A 23,657-nucleotide genomic window follows, 5' to 3' on the forward strand; every position below is an offset into this window, starting at 1 on the left:
GCGTCCTCGGGGTTCTGCGGCATTCCCACCATGACCCTTAGGCCGTCACCTCTGCAACACAATCACACCAGTGTCAACATCAGGTGTCCATTCTCGGTGCCCCAAACACTGTGCGGCAACCCACATGGTTCGCAATGAACAAGTTTTCAGATCAAGAGGATCTCATCAGATACCCCAATTTACGACTGGAACATCAGTCCAATGCATAGCATAGCGAAAGTTTTAAAAAAGAACAAGTCCATGCAAATTCGCAATGCTCTAAATTTTATTTTATACATGAACCGTAGTATACAAATCCCATATATCAACAATAACGCCATTCCATCGAATACATGCATCCCAGCAAAATCACACGATCTGTAGACAGCCAAGCCAATCCGCCTCTGTCGTAGAACCATCGTCTATCGACCGTATTCACAATCAATAGCCCACCGACAGAAGACGAATTATGCAAGGTCAACTCGCAATCCCTCTAACCCATCTATTCCTTCCCCTCAGCAGTATGCAACTCAGGCAAATCAAACCCAACCCGTCTAGCCGTGAGGCGAATCTTCTCTTCCTCGTCCATACCCATGCCAGGATTATAGCGCTCTAGGAGGTCAGAGTAGACACGCTGGGCGCGGGCATACTGAGCGAGCTGTTCTGCTTCTTGGAGACGGAGGGTGCGTTCTTCATCTGTTTTGGGGATTGAGAAGGGGAGGGCGTTGGATTTTGAACCCGGTTCCAACGAAGAAGTCGCTGGTGCTGAACGGAAGATTGCGCGAAGATTTTGGTGGAGTGGGGATGGGGTTTTGAGGTTGCGGCGTGGGAGTTCGCGGAGGAGAGCGCGGTAGGTTGTGCGCGCTTGGATGGGGGCGGACATTTTTGTGGATGGTTGGAACCTGGGGTTCGGTAGGTTGGTTTAATTGGGTTGTTTTGGGTAGTTTTGAGACCCTGATGCACCGGGGGAGTGGAAGTGATTTTGTCTTGGTCTCTTGAAGCTGGGCGGAGGTTAGGATAGCCGGGTGGATAAACTTCACGTGATTTGAAATGTATGCGGCATCCGCTATATAGCCGCACTAGTTCCGATGTTAGCTTGGGAATTTGATTGAAAGTATTTTGGCTACGAGCTACGATCCTATTTGAGGGAGGGATGATACAAGGAAATATATAGATATATAAACATGTCAATATATACCAGGGCAGGATGCTATCTACAAGATAGTCAATCACCATCGCTACCCACACCTCAGTAGGCATATGTACAAAATGTCGTAGCGGGGCGTTTTTTTTTTCCAGATGTATCACCGTTACAAGCGTCATATCGACCCCCACAAAGGGCCGAGTTCATAACGAAAAGCAGGCAAAAGACAACAACAATATTTATCAATCATATAGGGGCATGGCGACATGAGAAAGGAAGAGGGAGGTTAGGGGAAGGTTAAGAGGTTAGGGGGGAGGGAGGTAAGGGTGAAAATGTGAGATGGTCGTATGGAAGAGCAACCTCAATTCGTGTTGAGACTGGCGAAGACGAGTGCCTCGGGTTGCTAAAGGCGTGGTCGAAGAAGCAACAGGGTTTAAGAACGCAGCCAACCAAACTTCCTTCGTCCTTCCGCTCCCGTGGACGGTTCGACATGCAAGCTTCGAGCATACAAGTCCTAGATAACGTCAATGAGAAGAACAGTGATTTACAATGATAAAATATCTTACCTCTTCGTCTCCAGAGAGTTTCGAGTCCAGGATCAGTCGCTCGACATCATCAAACTTCTGAGCCTGCGGATGAGGAGTCTTCTGGCTTCGTTGGATGCCGAGAACAACTTCACCCATGACCTCGAATTTCTTCCAGTTGATGCGAGATTTGTTCTCGCCGACAAATGTCTTGTTGCCTTCTTCGGCGGAGACCAAGTCGCGACGGTGGAGAGGTAGGAATGGGATTCGCTCGGAGAACGAATTCTCCCAGGCAAGTCGATAAGCAAAGTGGCTTCGTTGGGTACTCATGAGGATGACTAAACGCATAAACTCTTTCTGAGCTGGGATGGGGATCAGGTCTCGAGTCTGCGTGAGGCGGTGGACAGGGGTGCCGTTGATGGCGGCAATCACGGCACCCAAGGAGTTGTAATTGTTTTGGCGTCGGAGTTTCTAACAAGAGGTGTTAGTTGCTGACTCTATAGTGATTAGATTCACAAAACTAACCACTGCGATGTTCATGAACTTCTCTAGCGCCTGCGCTCTATGCTTAGGCTTATCGCGCAAGAGGATCAGGCTAGCCACGAAGAAGGCCAGATGATTGAACTGCTTGATCATCCGATTGACATTCGTCAAGCTCTTGATCTTATCCTTGTCTATGCCCGAGATGCTGACATGACGCACAAGATCACGTGGCCGGAATGAATTGTACATGATCCAGTCAATTCGAGTCAGTTCTCGGGCGAACTCCTCTTCTGGGGTATCCATGAAGACCCGCCACTGGAGTTTGCCAAGTGATATTTTATTAGTTAATTCAAGACGCAAAGCTTCTTTTTGGGCTGCTTCCAGGCTCAACAATGTGAATGACTGGTTGGTGATGCTGTTGGATTTGTCGGTATTCGATGAGACTGAAAGAGTGCCCGAGAGTCGTGAGGTCGAATCATGTGGCCCAGTACTGAGGTCCAGCGCACTCATACTATAGATGGGATCTTGTTCTTCTTCGGTGTCATATGTGGTGGTTCCGGAGTCAGCACCAGCGTGAACTGCTGCTGGAGAACTTCGGCCGGAGTTGTCGAAGAATGTCTCAACCAGTTGGGGTTCATCGGAATCACCATCACCTCCATATGCCCAACCAATATCATCATCTTCTGCATTCGAATCTAATTGCGATCCGATCTCCTTGGCAGCAAACATGTAGAAATGGCTCTTTTCGAGTATCGCGACAAATTCAATAATTCGTTTGCGAAGGTTGGGATGAGCGAAATCTCCAGGATAATCCGAGGCCCATTGAGCCATGACATCAAGCAATCGCAGTTGATCCGCCATGCGGGCCAGCTGATCGTCGTTGCCCATCTCATTTCGCTCGAACCGGCTTATCAAGGCAGTTAGGAGACTCGCGGGAGCGGCAAACTTTCGGTACAGGCATAGGAATATAGAACGGAACTTTTGATCCTGTTTCGAAAGCGGCAAGGAAATCAAACGATCGACTAGCTCATCGAAGGATAGACCGGTCTCTGCACTCGAGTTGCTCTCGCTGCTCGGCTTTGGCCGCACAACTGCGCTAGGGCTTGGGGGCCGGCTGTGTCCATCATCTACCTCGTCGTCCATGTTTAAGAAACTGTTGAAGGCGTCTGATCCTCCACTGTGTCGCCAGGCGGTATGCAATCGTTGCTGACGGCTATCGTGATTTGGGGAATCTTCTTGTACTGACGGCCTGCGGGTATTTAAACGCGCTCCAGATGGCGGAGTTTGCGGTCGCACCGGTTGCGAGTTACTGCGGGCATAACGGTGGGAATTGACCGTATGCTGTAAATGGTCTCCGTCGGTTGGACGGTTCTCACCATCCCCGTCGACACATCGATCTGAGGCCGTTTGGCCTGTAAACACGGCTGAGGGGTTTTCCGAGTTGGCACGGGTATGCCAATTTTGAATAGTTTTAGGTGAATGTGAAGGAATATTCGAGAGATCTAGAAGGAAGAGAGGGGTTAGGGGAAAAGCAAAAAAGCTATGGGGGGAACAAATAGCGAACGCTCCTACCGCGACCCACCTTAGCCCGCTTCCGCTTGGGGGGGTCAAGGCACATCAAACCCGACAATGCTTTTGTATCCGAAGGGGGGAGGAAAAAAGGACCAACAAAAATCACTCACCTTCTCGAGTAGAAATCACTGCCCCCAAAACTAACGCTATACACATGCGTTGAGATCGAGGTGATGAAAATGAAGTTCGGTAGATCTCGTATCGGTCATGGATCGCATCCACTTTGGTATCTTCCAAGGGTTCAGGGTTGACATCGCATTTGCAGGCAACTTGCAAGAAAGGAAGATCCGAGGCTGCCAATGAGTCTAAATTTCGGAAAAATCAGCCCAATACGTACAGTTGGTTTAAACGGAAACCTACAAATGAGGTTCGTCGTTAAAGAAAGTCGATCCGGCTTGGTGGCATCGTGTAGAACCAGAACCGCGTCAATGACTGGGGTCTTATCGCGTCCTGCACGCGGCCAGATGATCTTCTTGTCCTGGTCGAGTTGAATCTGGGTCAAGTCGACTTCCATCAAATGCACAATATAGACCGATCCGTCCAAGGACATTTTCTTCTTGTTCATAGCGGAGGAAGGGGGATTCTTCATATCCAGCGCACATTTGACGAAGCTGGTCTTGCCGGCATTTTCTTCGCCGACGACTGCAATCGTCACTTCGGGGAAACCGCCCTTGGAAGATTCCTATACCAGAAAAAGTAACCGTTAGCAATTGGAGCTCTCTGTACACCGTGGGGATAGAACCACTCAGGACCCTGAATCAATTTAAATCGTACCTTCTCCTGATGAAATCCTGTCCGCTTGATCGGCTCGCCTGCAATTGGCGACCCCTCATCCTCCTCTACCAATGTGTGTTCGGATTTCGTCCCAGATCCTGGGTTCCGCACCAGATCGAGTTTATAAAGGCCCCCCGGAGCTGAAGAAGTTCGACTTCCCAAGCCCGGTCGTTGTGGAGCTGTAGCCATTGCTTGAGCTCTGTCACTGTGAGCTCTCTCTCGGCGAGACTGGGAGATCATGACGGAAGCGGTCGGCAATGAGGCCGAATGGATTCGGTGTGACAGCGCTCTGATTACTGTGTAAGTTCAGAGAGCAAGCCACAGACATCCATCGTTGGGATCAAGTTCGGTAGAGTGAGGCAGCCATCCGAGATGTTATCGGGAGACTTGAGAACCGCCGGATCTGCGTCGGATATCTTTTGGTCTTGGCAGAACCTTTATAAAGCAATATGGACAGATCACAAAAATTCCCAAGATTGGGGAAGATTGGGGAATATGGAATTAGCCTAAGAACCTCTTTTTTTTTATTATGGGTTTCTTGCATATCATTGGAAGCCCACCTGAGCACTAAAAGATCTTCGTGTTCGTGAAAGCGGCTCAGCTGAGCTCAACACATGGGCCAACTAGAACCGAGGCTGGGGTCTGAAACGATCTCGCTTAGACAACAGGTCTACAACTGGATATTCCTTATGGAGTATTTAGTGTTATTTGTCGTAGCTTTGACTGTCCCCCTCGGAAATAAAGGGCTGTTTGTCTTCAAATTAGTTCTTGTACAGAATACCCTGTACTGCATACTGCTTATACTCCATTTTTCTCATACTCCTTGTGACTAGTCAGAAACATACAGATCCTGAATTTTCAGTACTTTTGTACGAATTTACGGTCTGTGAAGGTTCTGGGCCGTTGACATATGCTCCGCTTTATTGGGGGCGCTAAAAGCGCCGCTAATCTGACATTATATAGGACTTCGGCTGCTAGGTCTTGGCTCGCATGGTAGCGTTGTATGGCGTTGTATTTGGTGTGATATTGCACTTTATGATACCGTCCCCATAGGGCCAGTGCTCAACGCTTTAATATACTAGTAAATGGGCTTATCAGCCATCCCCAAGAGCCGAGGGATAAGAATACAAGAAAGGACCTCGGGAGGCCGGATATTCGTAAGTTGCTTAGTTAAGGTTGAATATGGCTGAAGCTGTCAGATCTGACAGCTACTTTATTAGAGCAGTCAAAGTATATCAAAAGCCGCCACCCACCATCTTGTATATTCAAGCTGCATGTCTCACTCGCACGGACTCAGCCTATAAATGTGGTGCAATCAAGGTATATATGCCGACCGTCCAACTCGTATGCGGCTAGTTTTCCTGGAAATGTAGATGACTCAGGCGGTGTCCTTGCCCTTGACAAGTGCCATAAACCGCATGAAAGCCTCCGCGGTCGGGCCAGTTTCCGTCCCGTCCTCACAATCCTGTCTCAGCTTCCGGACTCTGCCCAGCCCGCGGTTGAAGCCTTTCTCGGACGTCCAGGGGCCACGGCTACGAGGAGCTGACCCTCCACGACCTCGCCCACGGCCACGTCCACGACTCCGTGCAGGGGGTGTGTAAGATTCCACCCATTCTTCTTCCAGGGTCGACTGGAACATATCTTGTAGCAGGCTGCGCAGTTCCGGGTATTGGCTGAGAAGCTCTTTCATCTCTGACGATGCCCCCACTTCTGCAGGGGTTATCGCAGTAGCATTGGTGCCAGATGGCTCTGCAGGTGTAGGGCCGTTGGCCTCGTTCTCGGGTGTGGGATCGACATCGGTCGCTGTGTTACTCGGTTCCTCATTCGATGGTGCTTTCGGAGCACAGTATATCTTATGTGACTGGGTGCATGCAAGTGAGCAACTAAATCGATAACCCTTAGCAACTGGTCCACGTATAGGGGTGGAATTGTAATCGAGTACCTCAACAATGCGCATGTCGGACAGCGATATTTTGAGGGCTCTAAAGAGCAAACCTCACAGGAACCAGGCATTATGTCGATTTCCCAATGAATCCATCAGCTTCACAGCGATCAAACTTGCTCGCTCATTTTTGACTGGTCCACGTCCTCGATAATGATGCAGGATAAGGCCTGGAAAGTCGAGCTACCCGATTTGCATGATTTGCACGAAAAACTAAGAAGCTCGGGTCATCTGTTCTGCCTCAGGCACCAACTTATATATGGGAACATGCGTGACAAGAAGCTCGATAAATATCCGACGTGCCATATAATTTGGTCGGGATGCTGCAAATACCTGCCAAGAGCGCAAAGTGGGATGTCAAATGTCGAATTTTCTCCCCGACGCCAAGTTAGAGCCTGATTGTCCACGTCCAAAATCAATCCTAACCCCTGTCTAATGTGACGAAACAAAGACAAAATGCACGCGATACATCAAGAATGGCCACGTTTGCACCGGGTGCGCAAGGGATCATATGTTTATCCACCACTCGGGGAGCCAAACTATGACATACACATATGTACAATGGCCTCGACAATCACTTGCGGGGACATCAACCCGGCCATACTAGGTGGGTCCCGACTACCCCCGATTCGATATCAACTCGGGGAGCGAAAGCAGTTTGTTGCAAATTGCTAGTTGCCTCTCACCTGATATGTCCACTAGTTGATTCATGACTTATCGAGATCATGTCGGTGTTCATCTGCAAGGCACGGCGCCTTTGTCCAATTTATTACGGGCAGTTCTAACCACTTCGAGCCACCACGGCCTGCTGATACAACCCATTAGTGAAACGTTAGCCACTCCACATTATATTCCGTTTGCTATTCCACACCGTCTAGACACCACTGCAACTTGCGCTAGATAAAGCGGCTACTTCTCTCGGGTTGGTATTTCTTGCGAGCCCTAATCAGAATTGACAGTTCTGGTATGCATCGCAAGACTGTACTCTGTACCGCGGAGCTAGTACATTGTAGGATCGATCTAAGTTGGAAATATGGCGAGGAATCGCTTTTTACAACTTTTCTTACTCACTTAGTGATCATCAGCGTCATATATCACTTGGGCAGTCCGGACCAGTTGCTAACAGATTGACCAGTTGGTGAATTGCTCTGGCTCAAGAGCATAGCTAGCCCATATACGGAGAACAGAGTGTATCCTTTACCGCCAATTTGAGTTCCTCATGATAGGTCATTCCACTGTATTCTACAATCTGTGCAAAGGGAAGGAGATGAAGATCATCCTCCTACTGCTGCCGTCCAGGTATCCCTGACTGGTCAGTCGTGTGGCCGGGTTGGAAAGCGGAACTATGCATTCAAGTATATCTATCAACCGTGAAAAAATAGAACTCCTTGGGATGAGCCAGAGCATGGCCGATCAATTGATGAGCACTTTTTATATTGCTAGACATTGAAGTCGCAGCAGACATGTAGCTTGATAATGTATGATACCTATAATCTTCACGCCACTCATCCCGCTCCTGGAAAATTTATGTCGCCGTGCTGTGAAAACGATCGAAAGATACAAAAGCAATACTCTTTTATCACAGACACGAGTGCCATTATGCCTAGGTGCTCTCTATTTATCAGACCGTAATCGACATTTTTGATTGCAGATTTTCTTGTGAGTCCTCAGAACATACTCTCTTCTCCTTTGTACTCAGCTTTAGAAGTTTCCGAAATCCATGGAAGCTCATTAGTCTACCATCTTTGCCTTTCATCGTACACCATGTTTATTTGCATATTTTCAGCTCATCTCCGTCTAAGAAAGAGCCGACTCAGTATAGGACCGAGTTAGATGACCCATGTATTCATGGCATTTTGATCCAGCTCTATTGATAAAATAAACAACATTATGGCACAAGAAAAAGGAGAAACATGAAAATGACAGAATAGATATCAGATTAACAACCATATCTATCCATGATAGCTCGGAATGACGGGTCACACAAAAAGGCTGAGTTGCAGTTAGACGTTTTTCTGGGCAATATTGAAACACTTTGCACATGATAGAATACACATCCTCTCGCTCGACCGGATCAGCATCGGGGCGAAAGCGTGCAATTATTGAGGGAGGGCCTTCCCTTGGATTAGGCTTTCGAGTTTGATCATACTAGGAATCTTCCACCCCGGACGGATATAAAGACCTTTCCATTGTCCATGTAGTGGACCTAATCGTGTAACAAAAGCATTCATTATTCCACCCGGAACCTAACTAGGGAAAGGCGCAAATCGAAGATAAAGCACGGAGAAGACGACCATATAACTCCGCATATCACAGGCAAGACTTGGACCTTTCCCATGAAGACGTTCTGGGGAGCAATACTACGGAGGGAAGCCTAGCTGAGTCTCGCTATCTTGAGTCTCACTATCGCTAAGCTTCTTTGCTAGACCTCGCCGAGAAAGTTGTGCATAAATTCTCGGGGACCTTAACTAGTAAAACAAACTCTCCTTTCTTCCATAGGTTGGCATATGGTATAGTTTGCTGTCGTGGTCGGCCAAATAACTAATACTTCTCAGTCCGATTGAGATTGTGGAGAGGGAGCATCCCCATACAGTTGCTCTCATTTAGATCTATGAAATCAGTATGATATATTAGAAATAGAGGGAGAAGTATCACTTACCACGGTGCACGATTCCTGCTTCGTGTAAATTCTCTAAGGCTTCTAGCAGTTGCCGAGCAGCGGACATGCGACTAGCCATCGATCTTTTTTTCCAAGTCAATAGGGCAAGTACATGGGCCCATCAAAGAGAACACTAGAACCCTATGTCGTTTCCAGGGAGAAAAAAGCGACTATATGTAGCACTAGATGGGAGGTATCCTTCACATTCTGTTGATTTCGCCATGTATGCGGTATTCGTTTTCCCCCCAGCCCTGTGAAGCCATGGATTTAAGGGCCAGGACTTTGAGGGCCACGTCCCTCGTATCCTAAAGGTCATAAGCCATTTAGACAGTAGAGCCGCCGCCAGAGCCAAGTTCATGGTCTATCAAATATCTCTCATTGAGCACCTCTCCGAGACATATGGGATAGAACACATTCGGCGTTTCCTTTATGTCATACTTGTGCCAGGGCTCTATAACTTCTTCGAGATCAAGCTCTTCCTCTTCAGTGTCCATAAAGTCACCGAAATCCGACGTGCTATCGGGCAGGGGTGCAATTCCAGTCATTTGACCTGCGTATGTATAGACTCTAGAAGGGGTGCTAATGGTGAATGTATCAGGGAGAAGGCGACATTCAAAAGGTTGGCGAGATGGAAGGTCCGTTCATACACCGTCCTTGCTACACCTGGTGACCTTTCTGATGAGTATACACTGTATAGCCGTGCGAGACTAAGTTCATATTTCAATATTCTTCTGTCATGAGACTTTGCAATTTGCACACATTTGAAGAACAGCCTCCTAGCAAAGGCTAACACAGGGAAGAAGCTTACTTCCTCAAAACCCTGATATTGCGAGTAAGGTCGCAATCGAGCATAGCATCCTATCTGAATAGAATGAACCACAAAATTCCGTTCTGATATTTGATTGATGATGACAACTGACCACGAACTACTAGGTTCTCAATCTCCGACAGTCGGCACATCCATAGTTGTAATCGTGCAAAACATGTCTTCTCATTGGCGGAGAAACCGCTTTCATTTGTCATCCGGCGATGATCTCAGGTCACGTGCAATCAAATTGCGTCAGAGCGGCAGCCGAAGGGACTCTCAAGTGTTTTTTTTCTACAATTCACCTGTTACCAACCGTCTTTGTACAGTTAAGCTGATAACATAATGTCTTTGAGCACTCCATCTACAACAATGTTTCGCCGCGCTCTGCTAAGCACCCGTCTGGCCACTCCTGTCGAGTGCTCCGCCCGAACAATCAGACCGGCATTCGCACGCTACAGATATGTGTCCAGCGCAGCTCGACTCCCAACCATCACAGCATCAGAGACCCGTCGTCGACCAACAGTGCGACCCCATCAGCAGCCCGCCTCACAAGGTGGAGTGAATGGCCTCTCACCAACCAGCAAACGCACCATCTTCATTCAGACCGAGAACACCCCCAACCCCGATGTAAGTTTACAGAACTCAATTGTCCCGTTTTAGCAAAAGAAACCGATCTAACCTATTGTCACCGATTATTTAGGCTCTGAAGTTCATCCCTAACCACCGCGTCCTTCCGGAGGACTTCCCCAGCACATTCCTCGAGTATATGTCACCACGATCAACCCTCGCGCCACCACACCCTTCCCCGCTCGCTGCGAAACTGTTCGATGTTGAAGGCGTCACCTCTGTCTTCTACGGCACAGACTTCATTACAGTTACTAAATCCAGCGACGCGAACTGGGCGCACATCAAGCCGGAGATCTTCAGCCTCATCACGCAAGCTGTCACATCTGGCGAGACGATCGTGACGACGATTGAGGGTGCCATCCATGGCGAACAGGAGAGTGCTGAGGACTCGCTCTCTTTCAACGAGGATGATGATGAGGTTGTCAGCATGATCAAGGAATTGCTCGAAACTCGCATTCGCCCCGCCATCCAAGAGGACGGCGGTGATATCGAACTGAAAGGGTTTGAGGACGGTATTGTTATGCTGAAGCTGCGTGGTGCTTGTCGCACCTGCGATTCCAGCACTGTTACGCTGAAGAATGGTATTGAGTCTATGCTTATGCATTATGTGTGTCCTTCCTCGCCCATTCCTTGATTTTGATTTAAGTGTTTTGCTAACTACTTTCTAGATCGAGGAGGTCAAGGGTGTTGAGCAGGTTATGGATGAGGAGGAGATTGTTTCCATGCATGAGTTCGCAAAGTTTGAGGAGAAGCTGCGCCAGCAGAAGGGTGCTGCTGCTACGGCTACTGCGCCCGTGGACAGAGCGCCGTAAAATAGGTCGTTTGGCAGCATATACCTTGTACATTAGATTTGAAGGCACAATGAATTTAAGTAATCGGACATCACTTATACCTTTCGGAGGATGTTGTCACTCATTGCTTCTAAGCCCTTAATGCCAAGACCCTGGCTACTACGGACCCTAATTGAAAGCCACCCGGAATATTAATATTCCCCACAGCTCTACAGTACAATATTGTACAGATATAAATTACATCTTTGTAATTGTAGGGGTTCAATCGATGGCACCTCTATGGTACTCACACTATCTAACCCGAAAGAGTGAAAGTGGCTAGGCATTCCAGGGGCATTCTAAGCGCTTACTCGTAACTGGACGACACCCATGGATGGACTATGGATGATCTACCATTCAGATAGCACTAATCGTTCTAGGATAAAACCCCTCTTTTCATAGCTCTTTTGTGGAAGCACTCCAGCCCTGCTCTAAAGCTCGTTGGCTGCAGTCTTTTGTCCATACTCTAATGTTAAAGCCTAGAATTGAACAGGCCCTTGTAAGCGAAGTGCCAATACACTTATGCATGCAATTAGGATCAGCAACCAACATTTGTCGATGAGGGGTAGTGAAACTCCCCTCCCAGGTCTAGATGGTGGGCTTACAAGAGAAGACAGAACACTAGTCTCCTACGTGCAGCCACTAGTACCAACAGAGATCACTTTCACTGCGACATATCGGGCCTTTGTAGATCACGGACTAGCCCTTTGGTCGAGTATCCTACATACAAAACTTGTCAATCATTCAATAGCGGGCATTATCTAACTCATCCCCGACTTGTAGATGATGATATCCTCCGGGGTGGTACGTCGTCAACCAGCTTATACTGGGATATACCGGGTCTCTTATTCAATGTAGAGGATTCATTGGAACGAGCTGTTTCACAGCCTATGTCATCTGTCTTCTGTAGACATCGATATTATCTTTCGGACATGGAATTGACCGATACAAAACAGCCTATCTGCCTAGAGAAGTGCCATGCGTTCATGCGAGAATGTATAAACATCTGCGAAGGCAGCATAATGGCAACCATATCTAAATAACTAGGTTGGTAGATGAGGTTTAGGTTAGAAGCGGGAGTTCATTACCCGTGGGCTCTAGCATGTGGCATGTTCAGGTGTGGGTCGTCAAGCTCCGAGGTCTCCTCACTAGTGCCTTACTTGGCCCTCCACTTCTAATATGACGAAATATGATTATCCGGTATATAATACAAGACACATAGCATTGTATCAATTGACCATTCCAAAGAGCACATTATGTAGTAGTATAATTTATAGCTTGGCGTGCCTTGGCTTTTAAGGTTTGAGAAACACTCACAGTGTGTATATTGTACACGAGAATGTGCGATAACTAGTGCCACATTGCCTTAATCGCCGACAATATCTACCCGTATTAGCTCCGGGGTATATTACTAGGAAAGGAAAGTGGGAGGGAAAAAAAGAGAGAAAAAAGACACAGACCAGATGCACCTCATAACGGTGCATTAGCAAACAAATCAAATGAGCCAGTCCCCAAACTGTTGCAACATCTTGTGCCAGGGAATAAATCCGGTCGGAGGTCCGGGGGACAATATGATTCGTCAAGAAATAATAACAACCTTGGGAACAGAATTGATTCCCCAGGCAATTATTTTGTTTCCATTGCACAAGAGTGTGAGATCATTGAGGGGCAAAACGAGTCACGTTGACAATGTATTGTACGACACGACTGTGTGGCACAGAATCAACGGTGCAGGTCGAGGATATTGAGGGGGGAGTTATAGATCTTAGGATGAAGCTATCAAGAGAGAAAAGAGGGGAAATAAGAAGCTACTTAGATTTGAGTCAGAAAATGCACATCAATCTGGGGTAAAAAATTGGAAGAACAGTCTGGGCTGCCCCGCAAGTGTATGAGTTGAGGGCCGTGCGAGGGTTTTGTTAGATAGAATTTATATATAAAATAGATATAAAATAAATATAAAAATATAAAAATATAATACATAACCTATACGGTTGAAATGAATACCAATATCCCCAGATGATCGGCTTATTTGTCCTGGGACCCGCTTCCTATGAGGGTCCACGCCACTCCCAAGCTGTAGAGCTCCTTTCTCATTTCAAACGTTTTATTACCTAGGTAGTATAAATTATTAATATCTATAATTTCTATGGAAAAGAAGCCCACTAAAAACACGTACTAAAATATTAGTGAATACTACTGACATCCACTAAAAATCAAGATCAACCCATAGTGGTCCGTGTCCTCCGGGGCAACGTTGCCAGATCCGTAAGAAGTTACCCCAGGCTCTTTGCGTTCCCCTCATCTTTTACATTTTCCCCCTCCCTTCTTCTTCCCACCTTTCATCCCATCAACTTACTCTTCGATCGCAAGATGCGCCATCCTTAAGGGGATCAGCCTAGTCCCCCGGCTTGCTCATCTCTCAGCTTGCAAACCCTCCGAGCGCATTCCATTTCCCGATAGACCGATTATCCAACATTCAGATTCAGATTCAGCGGGCATCTCTACACGCGCCTTATTCTTTCCCTGAGCACTCCTACTATTCAGCTCCATTTCTCGGACCTTCATCACCCTCCCTTCGCCTCGAAATTAACCCGTGCAATTCGAGCACAGGAGGACTCCACAATACTCCTCACGAGACCCACGATTACCGTGCGCACCTTGCAAATAGACATTTTGAGAGAAACGATTAGGTGAGTCGCACATTTCTCTCGAGTTGCCCTCCTGAACGCGACTGGGCTGACACATGGATGATTCTCCAGACACAATTGCGATCACGCGACTGCTTTTGATTTTCGACTCGCTTTTCTTCGTGGATACTATTTTGCTTTCGAGGTGTCTGGTAATCTGCACGCCACTTACAGCTTTAAAAAAATTCGCTCAGGCCGCATTTGACGCCAACTTAAGGTACATATTATTCTCGCATTGCTTTCCTACATCTTGAGCAACATGCCTCTCTGTGCTCTCTGCTTACGTGTAATTTCCATCTTTCTCTTCTTTCTGAGCGTTTCTCACTCTTCCCTTATTGAAATTGTACTTCCCATCATGCGCTTTTCAGCACACAGCGATCTCTTGGTTGAGGGGGTTTGTTTCCAACCATCCCCACTTCTGGACCCTCAAGAGGGGCCGGGGATATGCATATCTGAGCATTCTCCGCTTTTATCTTGCGGCTCTCAGTCATGCCACACCTACATATACTTATATTTGACATCATTCGTGCTTTTCTTCTTGTTTTACTCAACTTCGATTCGGGAACAATTGCTGACTTGAATTCAGTTGAACATAGCACATATTCCTAGTCATCCATTGCCCCTCCAAAGAGCAGAGGCTTTTTACCCCGACCTCATTGAGCGCGTGGAACAAAGACGGGTGCTATATCGCATGTGTTCGTTTTCTTATTGAACCAAGAGACATCTATACAGTACAGCTTTGCTATTAACAAAGATCGTACAGGTTAGTGAACCACCTCTCATTTCTCCATGGCTTCGGGTTATTCCTTCAGACAACCCCGCTCTGGCTGAGTTGCTTCAGTGTCGAGTGGCGCTCGTGGTAACACAGTGCGCAGGGAATAATCGCGTTTGTCACACATATTAGACTGGGAATCATATACTTACATTGTAACAGTGTGCCTCTTACAACAGACAAATGGCAACGCCATCTAACAAATCAACCCCCATGGCTCAGTCTTCCACCCCACCCGCTGCGGCGACAGCGTCTGCCATCCTCGAGAAGACACACCCGGGTGTGCGCCGTTCCACTCCTGACTCGGATGCATTGGCTTCCTCTGACGATGATGGAGACCATGGAGCGCAGGCTCAGAACGTTATTCCCCCTACTACCAGGCCACCGGTCCGTCGCACCTCGTGGTTGAATGAAGTGCCTCTTTCCGCTCAGCGCAAACATTCTCTGCCTGGAGGTCACCTTTCTTCTGCCCCCTCGAATCCTACAAGCCCCGCTAGCGATCAAGCACCATGGGCGACAACTACAAGCCCAGGTCTTGCTGGATCTTTCAATTGGAATCAAACCGGAGGAAGTACCTTTCCCTGGGGCACAGGCACAGGAATCTGGAACACTGAATCCCGCAAGGAGCCGCCTTCTCGCTTGGCAGAAATGATACCCTCTCCGACCATGACCAACCCTCTTCCTTCGGGCGGCAACATGCCAGACGAAATGTTGAGCCCAATTACACGTACCATCTCTGGTGAATCTGCCATCCCTTTCTCCATCCCGTTACAACCAACTCTCAAAACCTATCGCTCTCAGTCATATTCCGTTGGTCAGATGGATCCTGAATTCCTTAGTCTCACTGCTAGCAAGGGCGGCGCAGCTCCTGCTGCTAGTGCGCAATACCCAGGAAGTCGCTCCCGTGGTCCAGGCCAAATGTCTGCAGTTCAGCCTCGAGCATCACGTCCTAGTATGCTCGGTGAACTAGGACACGATACTGCAATGCTCGGTCGAGTCCGCGAGGATGATGACGGTGACGAGAGTTTTGGCTCGGAAAGCGAAATGAGCTATTCAGCAAGCCAGGCTCGGCAGATTGAGCAACTGGCGCGCGAGAATGCAATCTTACGGCAGGCAGCTGCGGCAGGCCAGATGGATAGCAGATACCGTGAGCGGGCTGGATCAGCTGCATCAATCGGTGGCGGTCATCCACTGCATCGCATCCGAGGTGGTGTTTCAGAGGGAGATTTGGCTGGTGAGGATCCGGGAGAATTGCGTGATATTACAGGATACGGCAACATGCGAGGTAGTTCTCGACGCCGCTTCTCTGAGCAATTATCGCACCCTGAGCAGCAGTTCTCCTCTTTCGCCTCTCCGCTGGAGAACCGTGCACTAGATAATGTCCGCAAGGCTCATTGGCAAACATCTCTCGGCTTCGGTGGCATGTCTGAGATGCCTCAAAGTCGCCGACACTCGTTCGCGGAGATTCCGATGCGCCATGGTTCAATCGGTCCTACGGACTCGCATTCGACTGCGACTCCTCGTGCAACTATGGGAGACCGCGATGAGGGCTATGGTAGCCTCAATGATTATCCTAACCGTGAGTCTATTTACCTAATACATCCTTCTTATATCACTAACTCTGATATCTTCCGCAGAGCCCTACTACTCCCGTGAACAGACCTTGCGTGGAGATGGTTCTTCGGGTATCCCGCCATCTCTCAGCCAATATGCGATGTCGAATGCATACGGTCGTCAGCCATCCGCATTGTCCCATGCTCATCAGAAACAGCTTTTGTACATTGTCGCCTTCAAATGCAGCCGCGCAGACGTTTTCTACATCCAAGAAGATACCGGTCTCCAGGTGAAAAATGGTGATCTAGTCATTGTGGAGGCTGATCGAGGAACGGATCTGGGCACCGTTATCCATGCCAACATATCACTTCAACAGGCACGGGAGTTAAAGCAGCATTACGCGGAAGAACATTACAAAACCCTCATGATTTTCTCCCGACACGGTCAGCCTGAGGCGTCTAACCTGACCAACCCCAACACTGGCTTGAACACTCGAAGTGCCACAGGTGGCATGGGTCCCCATGGTCCTCATAGTGTGCAGGAACCCACCACAGATCTCAAACCCAAGCTTATCAAGCGGTTGGCACAGCAACACGAGGTCCTAACCTTGCACGATAAGGAAGGAAATGAAGCTAAAGCCAAGCGGGTCTGCCAGCAGAAAGTGGTTGAACACCGGCTTAATATGGAGATCCTCGATGCCGAGTTCCAAATGTAAGTCTACTTGGTTCCAATTACTATCCGTGGTGGTTGACTAATCGTTATGCAGGGATTGGAAAAAACTTACGTTCTACTACTTTGCTGATTCGTACATCAACTTCAACTCGCTGGTGACTGACCTGTTCAAGATCTACAAGACTCGCATCTGGATGTCGGCTATCAACCCGGCCTCGTTTGTCACACCTCCTACGGCTGGCCTTTCAGGTCCTGCTACCATGCCCAACCCACTTTATGGCCAGGAAGCAGACCGTCGCCACCAACTTGAGAGCAGATCATACGGCGGAGCGCGCGATGCTGTCGACTCAGGCCGCGAGATGTCAAACCCAGTGGGTGTACTTCGCACATCCTACGGAGAGCCCTACCAGTCCTTGTCTCAGCCACCCCGTCACCCAGAAGGACCCCAGTCGGATATTTTTGCCCCACAGGTGCCATCCAGCTTTGGTCCTGCAGATTCATTCGAATATCCTGGCAACATCGCCGGCTCCAATGGATCGTCACGTATGCACCCAGCGCAGGGCGAATGGATCAACCGATTCCAGGGCCTGTCGCTCAACTCCTAAATCACATTATCCCCTCCTTCCCTTCCCTTCCGTTTCCTTTCTTTTCCTTCCATCACGTCTCTACCGCCCCTCACCTATCTCTGTACAATCGTCACCCCTTGCCCGTTTGTGTCCTGCCCCATGTTCTGGGACTTATCCTCGCGGTGAAAGAGACTCCTTATGAACCTAGACTTGCCCAGCTTTGTTATTTTCTCTTTTCCCAGATATCGACAGTTTGTTATCTCATCTTATTATCTTTTCCTGCTTTTCCTCAAAGAATGTTTCGAAATGTGGACGTGCTTACCGTCCTTTCTCTGCTATCTCACCAAACCCCCAAAGTCCGTCCTACGTCTTTTTGTGTCCCCGTTCCTCTCTTTTGCCCGAGGTATCGAGGTCTTGTTCTTCTGTACTACTGTTGTTAGAATTCATACCCAAAGCTTGCTACTCTGCTGGACATCCCCATTCTGTCGTTACCGCCCCTTCTCGCCATAGATCTGCTTCTGCGTGACGAATTATGTCTTCCATAACCAGACTATCTCTATCTACAAATGGATGTGTGCGTTGTTCGTGTTAATTGAAGTTAAGTTGAATCTGAGATTATATTGTGCCTTATTTTTATTTAACATTTACATTGTACACAAATTGTGATGTTTTTGTCTCAACATTTACAAGTTGTATACAGAGAGTCTGGCGAAGAGAATAATATAAAAGATGTAAAAAATATCAAAAAAAAGATGAGGTGCCAACCCACGAACCCTTTACCTTTAGGACCGCCGCCCCTTCAGAACAGGGACCTGGTCATCAATACCGTGCGGGTGTGGGGATACTTCCATAGGTAAGTCTTTCAGCCTTAATAGTACGTAGGGACGCTAGCAGGCACACTCCGGCTCCTGCAGGCTAACTGGCGTACCCTGCGTCAAGGACCTCTACTTCAGATGACCCATTCCCTCAGCTAACCAGGGCGGATTGACAGGTAGGAAGCCTTTTACTTGCCATATAAGGGGACCTCCTTTCTAATTGGAACACTTGTCTATTTTACATGGTCAAAGTTTGATTCCTGCGTGAGATGTCTTTGCTATTTTAATTCTCTTATCTCTACACCTTTTGTCTTCCCGGCTTTAATGTCCATGCTTGATCATCCAAGAGAACCGAAGTCTAGCAGCAACGTAGGTCATAACTTGGGCTTTGTTCGTGTGCGTTGTATTTTGACTGCTGCTTCTGCTAGTTACACTTTGTTATTGTTCTACTGGCAGCGTTGGCTATACTGAGTAATTATCATTCGTAGAATACAGCTTTGGAATGTCTCAAACATGTGTGCTTTCTATGTACCTTTGGGGGAAATCTAAAAGCGCAGACTAGGAAATGTAGATTATGGAATTCAGGTCTGCACAGCCATGATTTTAGCTATACTAAGGATAAGTTTCATAGCAATAATTGCATTTAACATCAGCTATTTGGATTCGAGTGAGAGTAGGTTTTTAACTGTGCCACTCTATATAGTTGTTCGACATGGAAATGGTCGATTGAACTGCACTTGCTAATCAACGAAATGGGGACGCTTATTCCATCGGAGATTGTGAGCTTGATGTAACGACAGAATCACCATCAGAGTCGAGGTCACTATCCTCGTCTTCACCGGCCCCTTGTATACCGGCGATTCGACTCAGATTCCATTGCATTGTTAGGAGCTCCCCCGGTAGTGGATGAGTTGCTGTGTCTGTTGTCGTCATAGTGAAAATGTATCCGGGGGGAATGACGCCTAGCGTCTCACAATGGAATAGGTATATATTTCCGCCTAGGGATATATCATATTCTCGGGGGTGACTCGTGTATCCGTGGAGAGGGCGGGGATATAATCAGTCCATCTTTCGTTACCCCAGAAGCTTTCGAGCCATTTCCAGGTATTTTCAAGCGCGCTGGAACCATTTAGCTTGTATGGCACGATATAGGCACACTGAAACCTGGGCTGGTCACATCTGATCAGGATAAACTTGGCGTTGCCGCGCTCCAGGCACTAAAGGGCCAGTTAGCATTATTTTGTCTCCACGTTCTCAATTAGCGTGCCTTTCTCTTCACAACGTCGTCTCGCTTTTGCCGTTCTGGCTAAAAAAAAAATCCACTTACCAATACCGGGAACATCATTGGAGACAGACGACATCATTTGGTAGCGCCATTTAAAAGCAGTATCACTTTTCAAGAGGACCCTTGCAAATCCCCGAAGGGTCTCAATGTCCGAGGACCAGAGAGTGAAAGAATTTGTACGAGCGCTAAGTCGGGGTCCTGACTTATGATCTCTGTAACGAGTTGTTATCTTTCCTCATCTTCAAATTCGGAAAAGATGTTCTTCTCGTCACGATCTATGAAAATGATAAGCTTGGGGGAACTGATGGAGATGATTGGATGTGAAAGGGAAGAGTGGGGAGTGGGGAAAGGGAGAAGAGCCGCATGCATTGATGCCTCGATACCTCAGTCTTTAAATTAGTAAGGGTAAACGATAACTACATCAACTTCTACTTATATAGAACAAGAATACTAGGCCGCGTAAGGGGCCCTATGGTATCTTTTTAGTGGTCTTTTCAGTGGTCTTCTCAAATATCATTCTATGTATATGTCTTGTCAAGTAGTTATATAGGTCGACGGCGAAAAATAGCTTAACTTGTAAAATGGACATATTTTACAAAACTTTTCTAATATACTAGAACCAGGGATTAAGAGAAGAAAACAACAAAAGTAAGAACTCGCGCAAGAAAATAGTTCCTAAGATAGCGGTCACTGTATTTCGGGTAAAGACATCACCACAGAAGACCTCAAGTATACCGGATCAGTCAATGCCTAGGCGCGGGCTTATTCACAGGCTGGCCCGAAGCATCGAGCCTGGTCAGATGCCAGAAACATCGCCTGACCGAGACGTTGGTCGTGCTCCTACTGAAGATTTAGGAATATTTATTCGCCATCCAGCCCGGGTGTCGTTCACATGGCGCAAAAAGATCGTCTCCTCGTAGGTTGAGTGAAAGCCATAACGAACTTTCGTATCGATCATATACCAGGAGGCTTTAGCGATAGACCCACGAAGTCAGCATGAACGCCCACCGGATCACCACCGAAGATAGAGGAAATACTCACAGACTTCCATAGCCTCTTCTTCACTGCACAATCTTCACAGGATCTGCTGTTGATATTGTCTATGAATTATTGAACCGCAAAGACCTTGTGATACGGAGGAAGTTGCTTCGGCCAGTCACTACAAGAGACGTGCAAGCAGCTCATGCACCAGTTCCGCTGGCGTAGGATTGGCACAGCGAACTTCTTACAACTGTTCCCGGGGAAACCAGCAGCCCCGTCGCGGGGCATGATGAACCCTGGTAGGAGATACTGTGGACCAAAGTCGATTCGGGACTATAAATGCGATGATCACCCCCAAGAGGAGACAGAAAGGCTGATAGGGAGCAATGAAACTGCGATCTGCACTGGGTATACAGAAGCAAAGAGAAATCACAAGAGGTTGTGAAAGCCCCGGACCCCCAGCCTCTACTGCTGAGCGTCAGCTTAATCCACTTTGTTAAACGCCAGTCTCAGTGCATAGATAGAGATGAGTAAGTATCTCATATCTATTGAGCTGCTAGTCAGAGATATGTCGGTATTGCTCACCCTCGACCTTTGAGCGTAGCAACCTAGCAAGTATAATTGATCTCTCTCTACCCCACGCTCTGCACACACTTCTCTTCTTCCACTCTTGACCTATCCATGCGCCTCGAGTGAAACTGGTCGATTGGAAGGCTTCAATTCCATTGGGTACAGGTCCTGAAAGCGGCTGTTGAACGGCGTCGAGCGACTCCAGAAAAACATTGCCGGGCAAGTTTGTGGATTTGGCGTATGATCGATTGGATGTGTCTCGACAGCGTTGGCACATCTTAGTTTCTCGCATTCCGGTCTTCGACCGAAACTGGTCTAGGGGAAGGGAGCGCTTACACTGAGTGCAAGTCTTGGAAACCATAGTGAGTAATGAAGATGGATTTGGTATATAGAAAGGTCAAAGATAGATTTTATATATAGATTTATAAATTCTCGTGATACCCAGGACCCCCTTGTGATGTCTTTTTAGTAGTATTTTCAGTTGTCTCTTCAGAGGTCTTTTCGGTGGTCTTTTCTGTGGTATCTTTAATAGTTATTGAGCATGCTATAAGAGAGAGATGAAGGAAGAGAGTGATGTATTGATAATATATAAAGAAACTGGGTATTTATACCCTTATAAAACATCAAACAAGCAAACAAAGTTCTCAATCTGAACTGACAAACAGTGCAGCAAACAGCAGGGATGATATCCCTACAGTAGTCTTCTAGATATCATTCTGTTTAGATGTGCCAGTTTTATAGGGACGGCAAAGAAAGGTGGAGAAGTATAACCTCTGACTTTAACTTATGCAGAGTAGTTCAATATAGGAATCCAAATGAGTCTAAACAGGCCTCGGAGCATATGTAGGATATTGGTGAACTTTGAATTGTGACAGAGCTGTCGGTCCCCTTGTTTCTCTACATGGCGTGTCGCCTGCGCCCATAACCCCTCTCCATGAATGAGGGATCGAATAAGGCCCCTTGGCGCAAGTGGCTCTCCCGGGCTTGCGCTGGCTGCCGCAGTAAGAAGGTGAGTGCGCGTCCTGCTATGTTCGTTTCTCAATCTTGCGGGACGGACCCCGAACTAGCTCACGCATGTATTCCCGCCCAGAATCTAGGAAGAATGACAGACAACAAGCGAGAACATCAGAAAGTTCATAGCGATCAGACTATATGCCATCATGGCCATCTACCAAGCCAGCACAACATCTCGTAGCAGAGGAACCAAAGTCTCATTTTCGTGATAGAAACACTGCGATAATCAGCACCACTCCCACCAACCGAAAAAGAGAAATACTTACCAGACCTCAAGCCCATTTATCATGCTTTCCGCTAACCTTAACATCCAACAAAATCTCATGGAAATTCCCCTCCCTCCGTCCCTTCCTGAGCCTCTTAACCTCATCATCATTCAATCCCCGTCCAACAATTCCTTCAAGCTCCTTCTTACTAATCTTCTCGTACGCTTTGCTCTCCTTAGACGCGCGCAACTTTGGCTTAAACTTCGCCTGCATGCGCACGCGCACAGTCGTCTCAAAGGAAATCATATTTGCGTCTCCGCGGATCTCAACGCCGGCAGAAGCTTTGGCGTTTTCTTTGATCGTGAGGAAGGACTCGCCGTCACCGCCGTGTGTTTGTAGAGAGAATGTACCCGAGACTTCGGGGGAGGGGATCGCTAAGAAGGATTCGTAGTGGCTGACTGCTGATGCGGTTGCTGAGAAGAGACCGTGTGTGTCTGAGGAGAGGTATCTGGGGAGGTTATTAGTTGGGTCCATGGGGGAAAACAACAGAATGGAATGGGAATTGGGAAGAGTATGCGATTAACCAGTTTTACTTACTTCCCATGGTGTCCTTTGAAACTAAATGACTCCGTTCCCGCTACCCGCGACGCAATCCAAACCTGTCGCACATCGTGTGGCTCTGCCGTGGCGGGGTCGCCCTCGACGAGGTTCTCGAGTTTGCTGGCGAATACTTGGCCGTTGGCATCGCTGGCGACGCAGGTTGGGTCGTCGGAGGGTAGGACTAGGATTACTGGGCCGGCGATGTCGCTTGGGAGATCGGCGGAGACCCAGCTTTGGTCTTCTGGGTTGTCTTCGGGTTCTGGTTCGGTTTTGCGCGTTTTGGAGGTTGGAGCTTCTGTGTCTGCTGTGCGGGTCTTGCGCTTCTTTGGCTTGTCGCCTTTGAATGTTAGAGGTTTGACCATTGTGATTTTGGTGGTGGTTGGATGTTGGAGCTCGGAGAGTTTGCGGGAGAGGAGCCCTGGAGAGGTGAGGCTTGGCTGACGGAGTATGCGGTTCTTACGGTCGACTTTCATTATTTAGTAATTTTTTTCTTTAAGTTGCACATTTATACAATATTTTGTTAGTATAAATCTAGTTATCATATAAATATTATTACAAAATATAAAGGCCTATAGAATTGTCAAAAATGACAG

The 23,657-nt window shown here is 47.7% G+C and overlaps 5 protein-coding genes across 5 annotated transcripts; 2 read left to right on the forward strand and 3 right to left on the reverse strand.

The window, feature by feature from the left end:
* Positions 1-481: 481 nt before the first annotated feature.
* PGRI_006800 (putative Ras guanyl-nucleotide exchange factor RasGEF) lies at positions 482-4,665 on the reverse strand (the record flags this gene model as incomplete). The annotated part of the gene is made up of 7 exons (XM_040788393.1): positions 482-881; positions 943-1,058; positions 1,690-2,118; positions 2,173-3,632; positions 3,813-4,007; positions 4,063-4,384; positions 4,477-4,665. 7 exons carry the CDS (start codon positions 4,663-4,665, stop codon positions 482-484), a joined length of 3,111 nt encoding a protein of 1,036 aa, XP_040652165.1.
* Positions 4,666-5,854: 1,189 nt separating this feature from the next.
* Positions 5,855-6,433, reverse strand: PGRI_006810 (uncharacterized protein; the record flags this gene model as incomplete). Its single annotated transcript, XM_040788394.1, has 1 exon — positions 5,855-6,433. The coding sequence occupies one exon, from the start codon at positions 6,431-6,433 to the stop codon at positions 5,855-5,857; it is 579 nt and encodes a 192-aa protein (XP_040652166.1).
* A 3,821-nt stretch (positions 6,434-10,254) lies between these two features.
* Positions 10,255-11,324, forward strand: PGRI_006820 (NifU family protein; the record flags this gene model as incomplete). The annotated part of the gene is made up of 3 exons (XM_040788395.1): positions 10,255-10,512; positions 10,586-11,119; positions 11,181-11,324. 3 exons carry the CDS (start codon positions 10,255-10,257, stop codon positions 11,322-11,324), a joined length of 936 nt encoding a protein of 311 aa, XP_040652167.1.
* A 3,660-nt stretch (positions 11,325-14,984) lies between these two features.
* On the forward strand, positions 14,985-17,632 carry PGRI_006830 (PSP1 family protein; the record flags this gene model as incomplete). Its single annotated transcript, XM_040788396.1, has 3 exons — positions 14,985-16,380; positions 16,439-17,066; positions 17,122-17,632. 3 exons carry the CDS (start codon positions 14,985-14,987, stop codon positions 17,630-17,632), a joined length of 2,535 nt encoding a protein of 844 aa, XP_040652168.1.
* A 4,898-nt stretch (positions 17,633-22,530) lies between these two features.
* Positions 22,531-23,426, reverse strand: PGRI_006840 (uncharacterized protein; the record flags this gene model as incomplete). The annotated part of the gene is made up of 2 exons (XM_040788397.1): positions 22,531-22,972; positions 23,062-23,426. 2 exons carry the CDS (start codon positions 23,424-23,426, stop codon positions 22,531-22,533), a joined length of 807 nt encoding a protein of 268 aa, XP_040652169.1.
* Between the last annotated feature and the right edge of the window lie 231 nt (positions 23,427-23,657).

This window comes from Penicillium griseofulvum, assembly GCF_001561935.1.
Source record: "Penicillium griseofulvum strain PG3 chromosome Unknown contig_79, whole genome shotgun sequence".
Taxonomy (NCBI): domain Eukaryota; kingdom Fungi; phylum Ascomycota; class Eurotiomycetes; order Eurotiales; family Aspergillaceae; genus Penicillium; species Penicillium griseofulvum.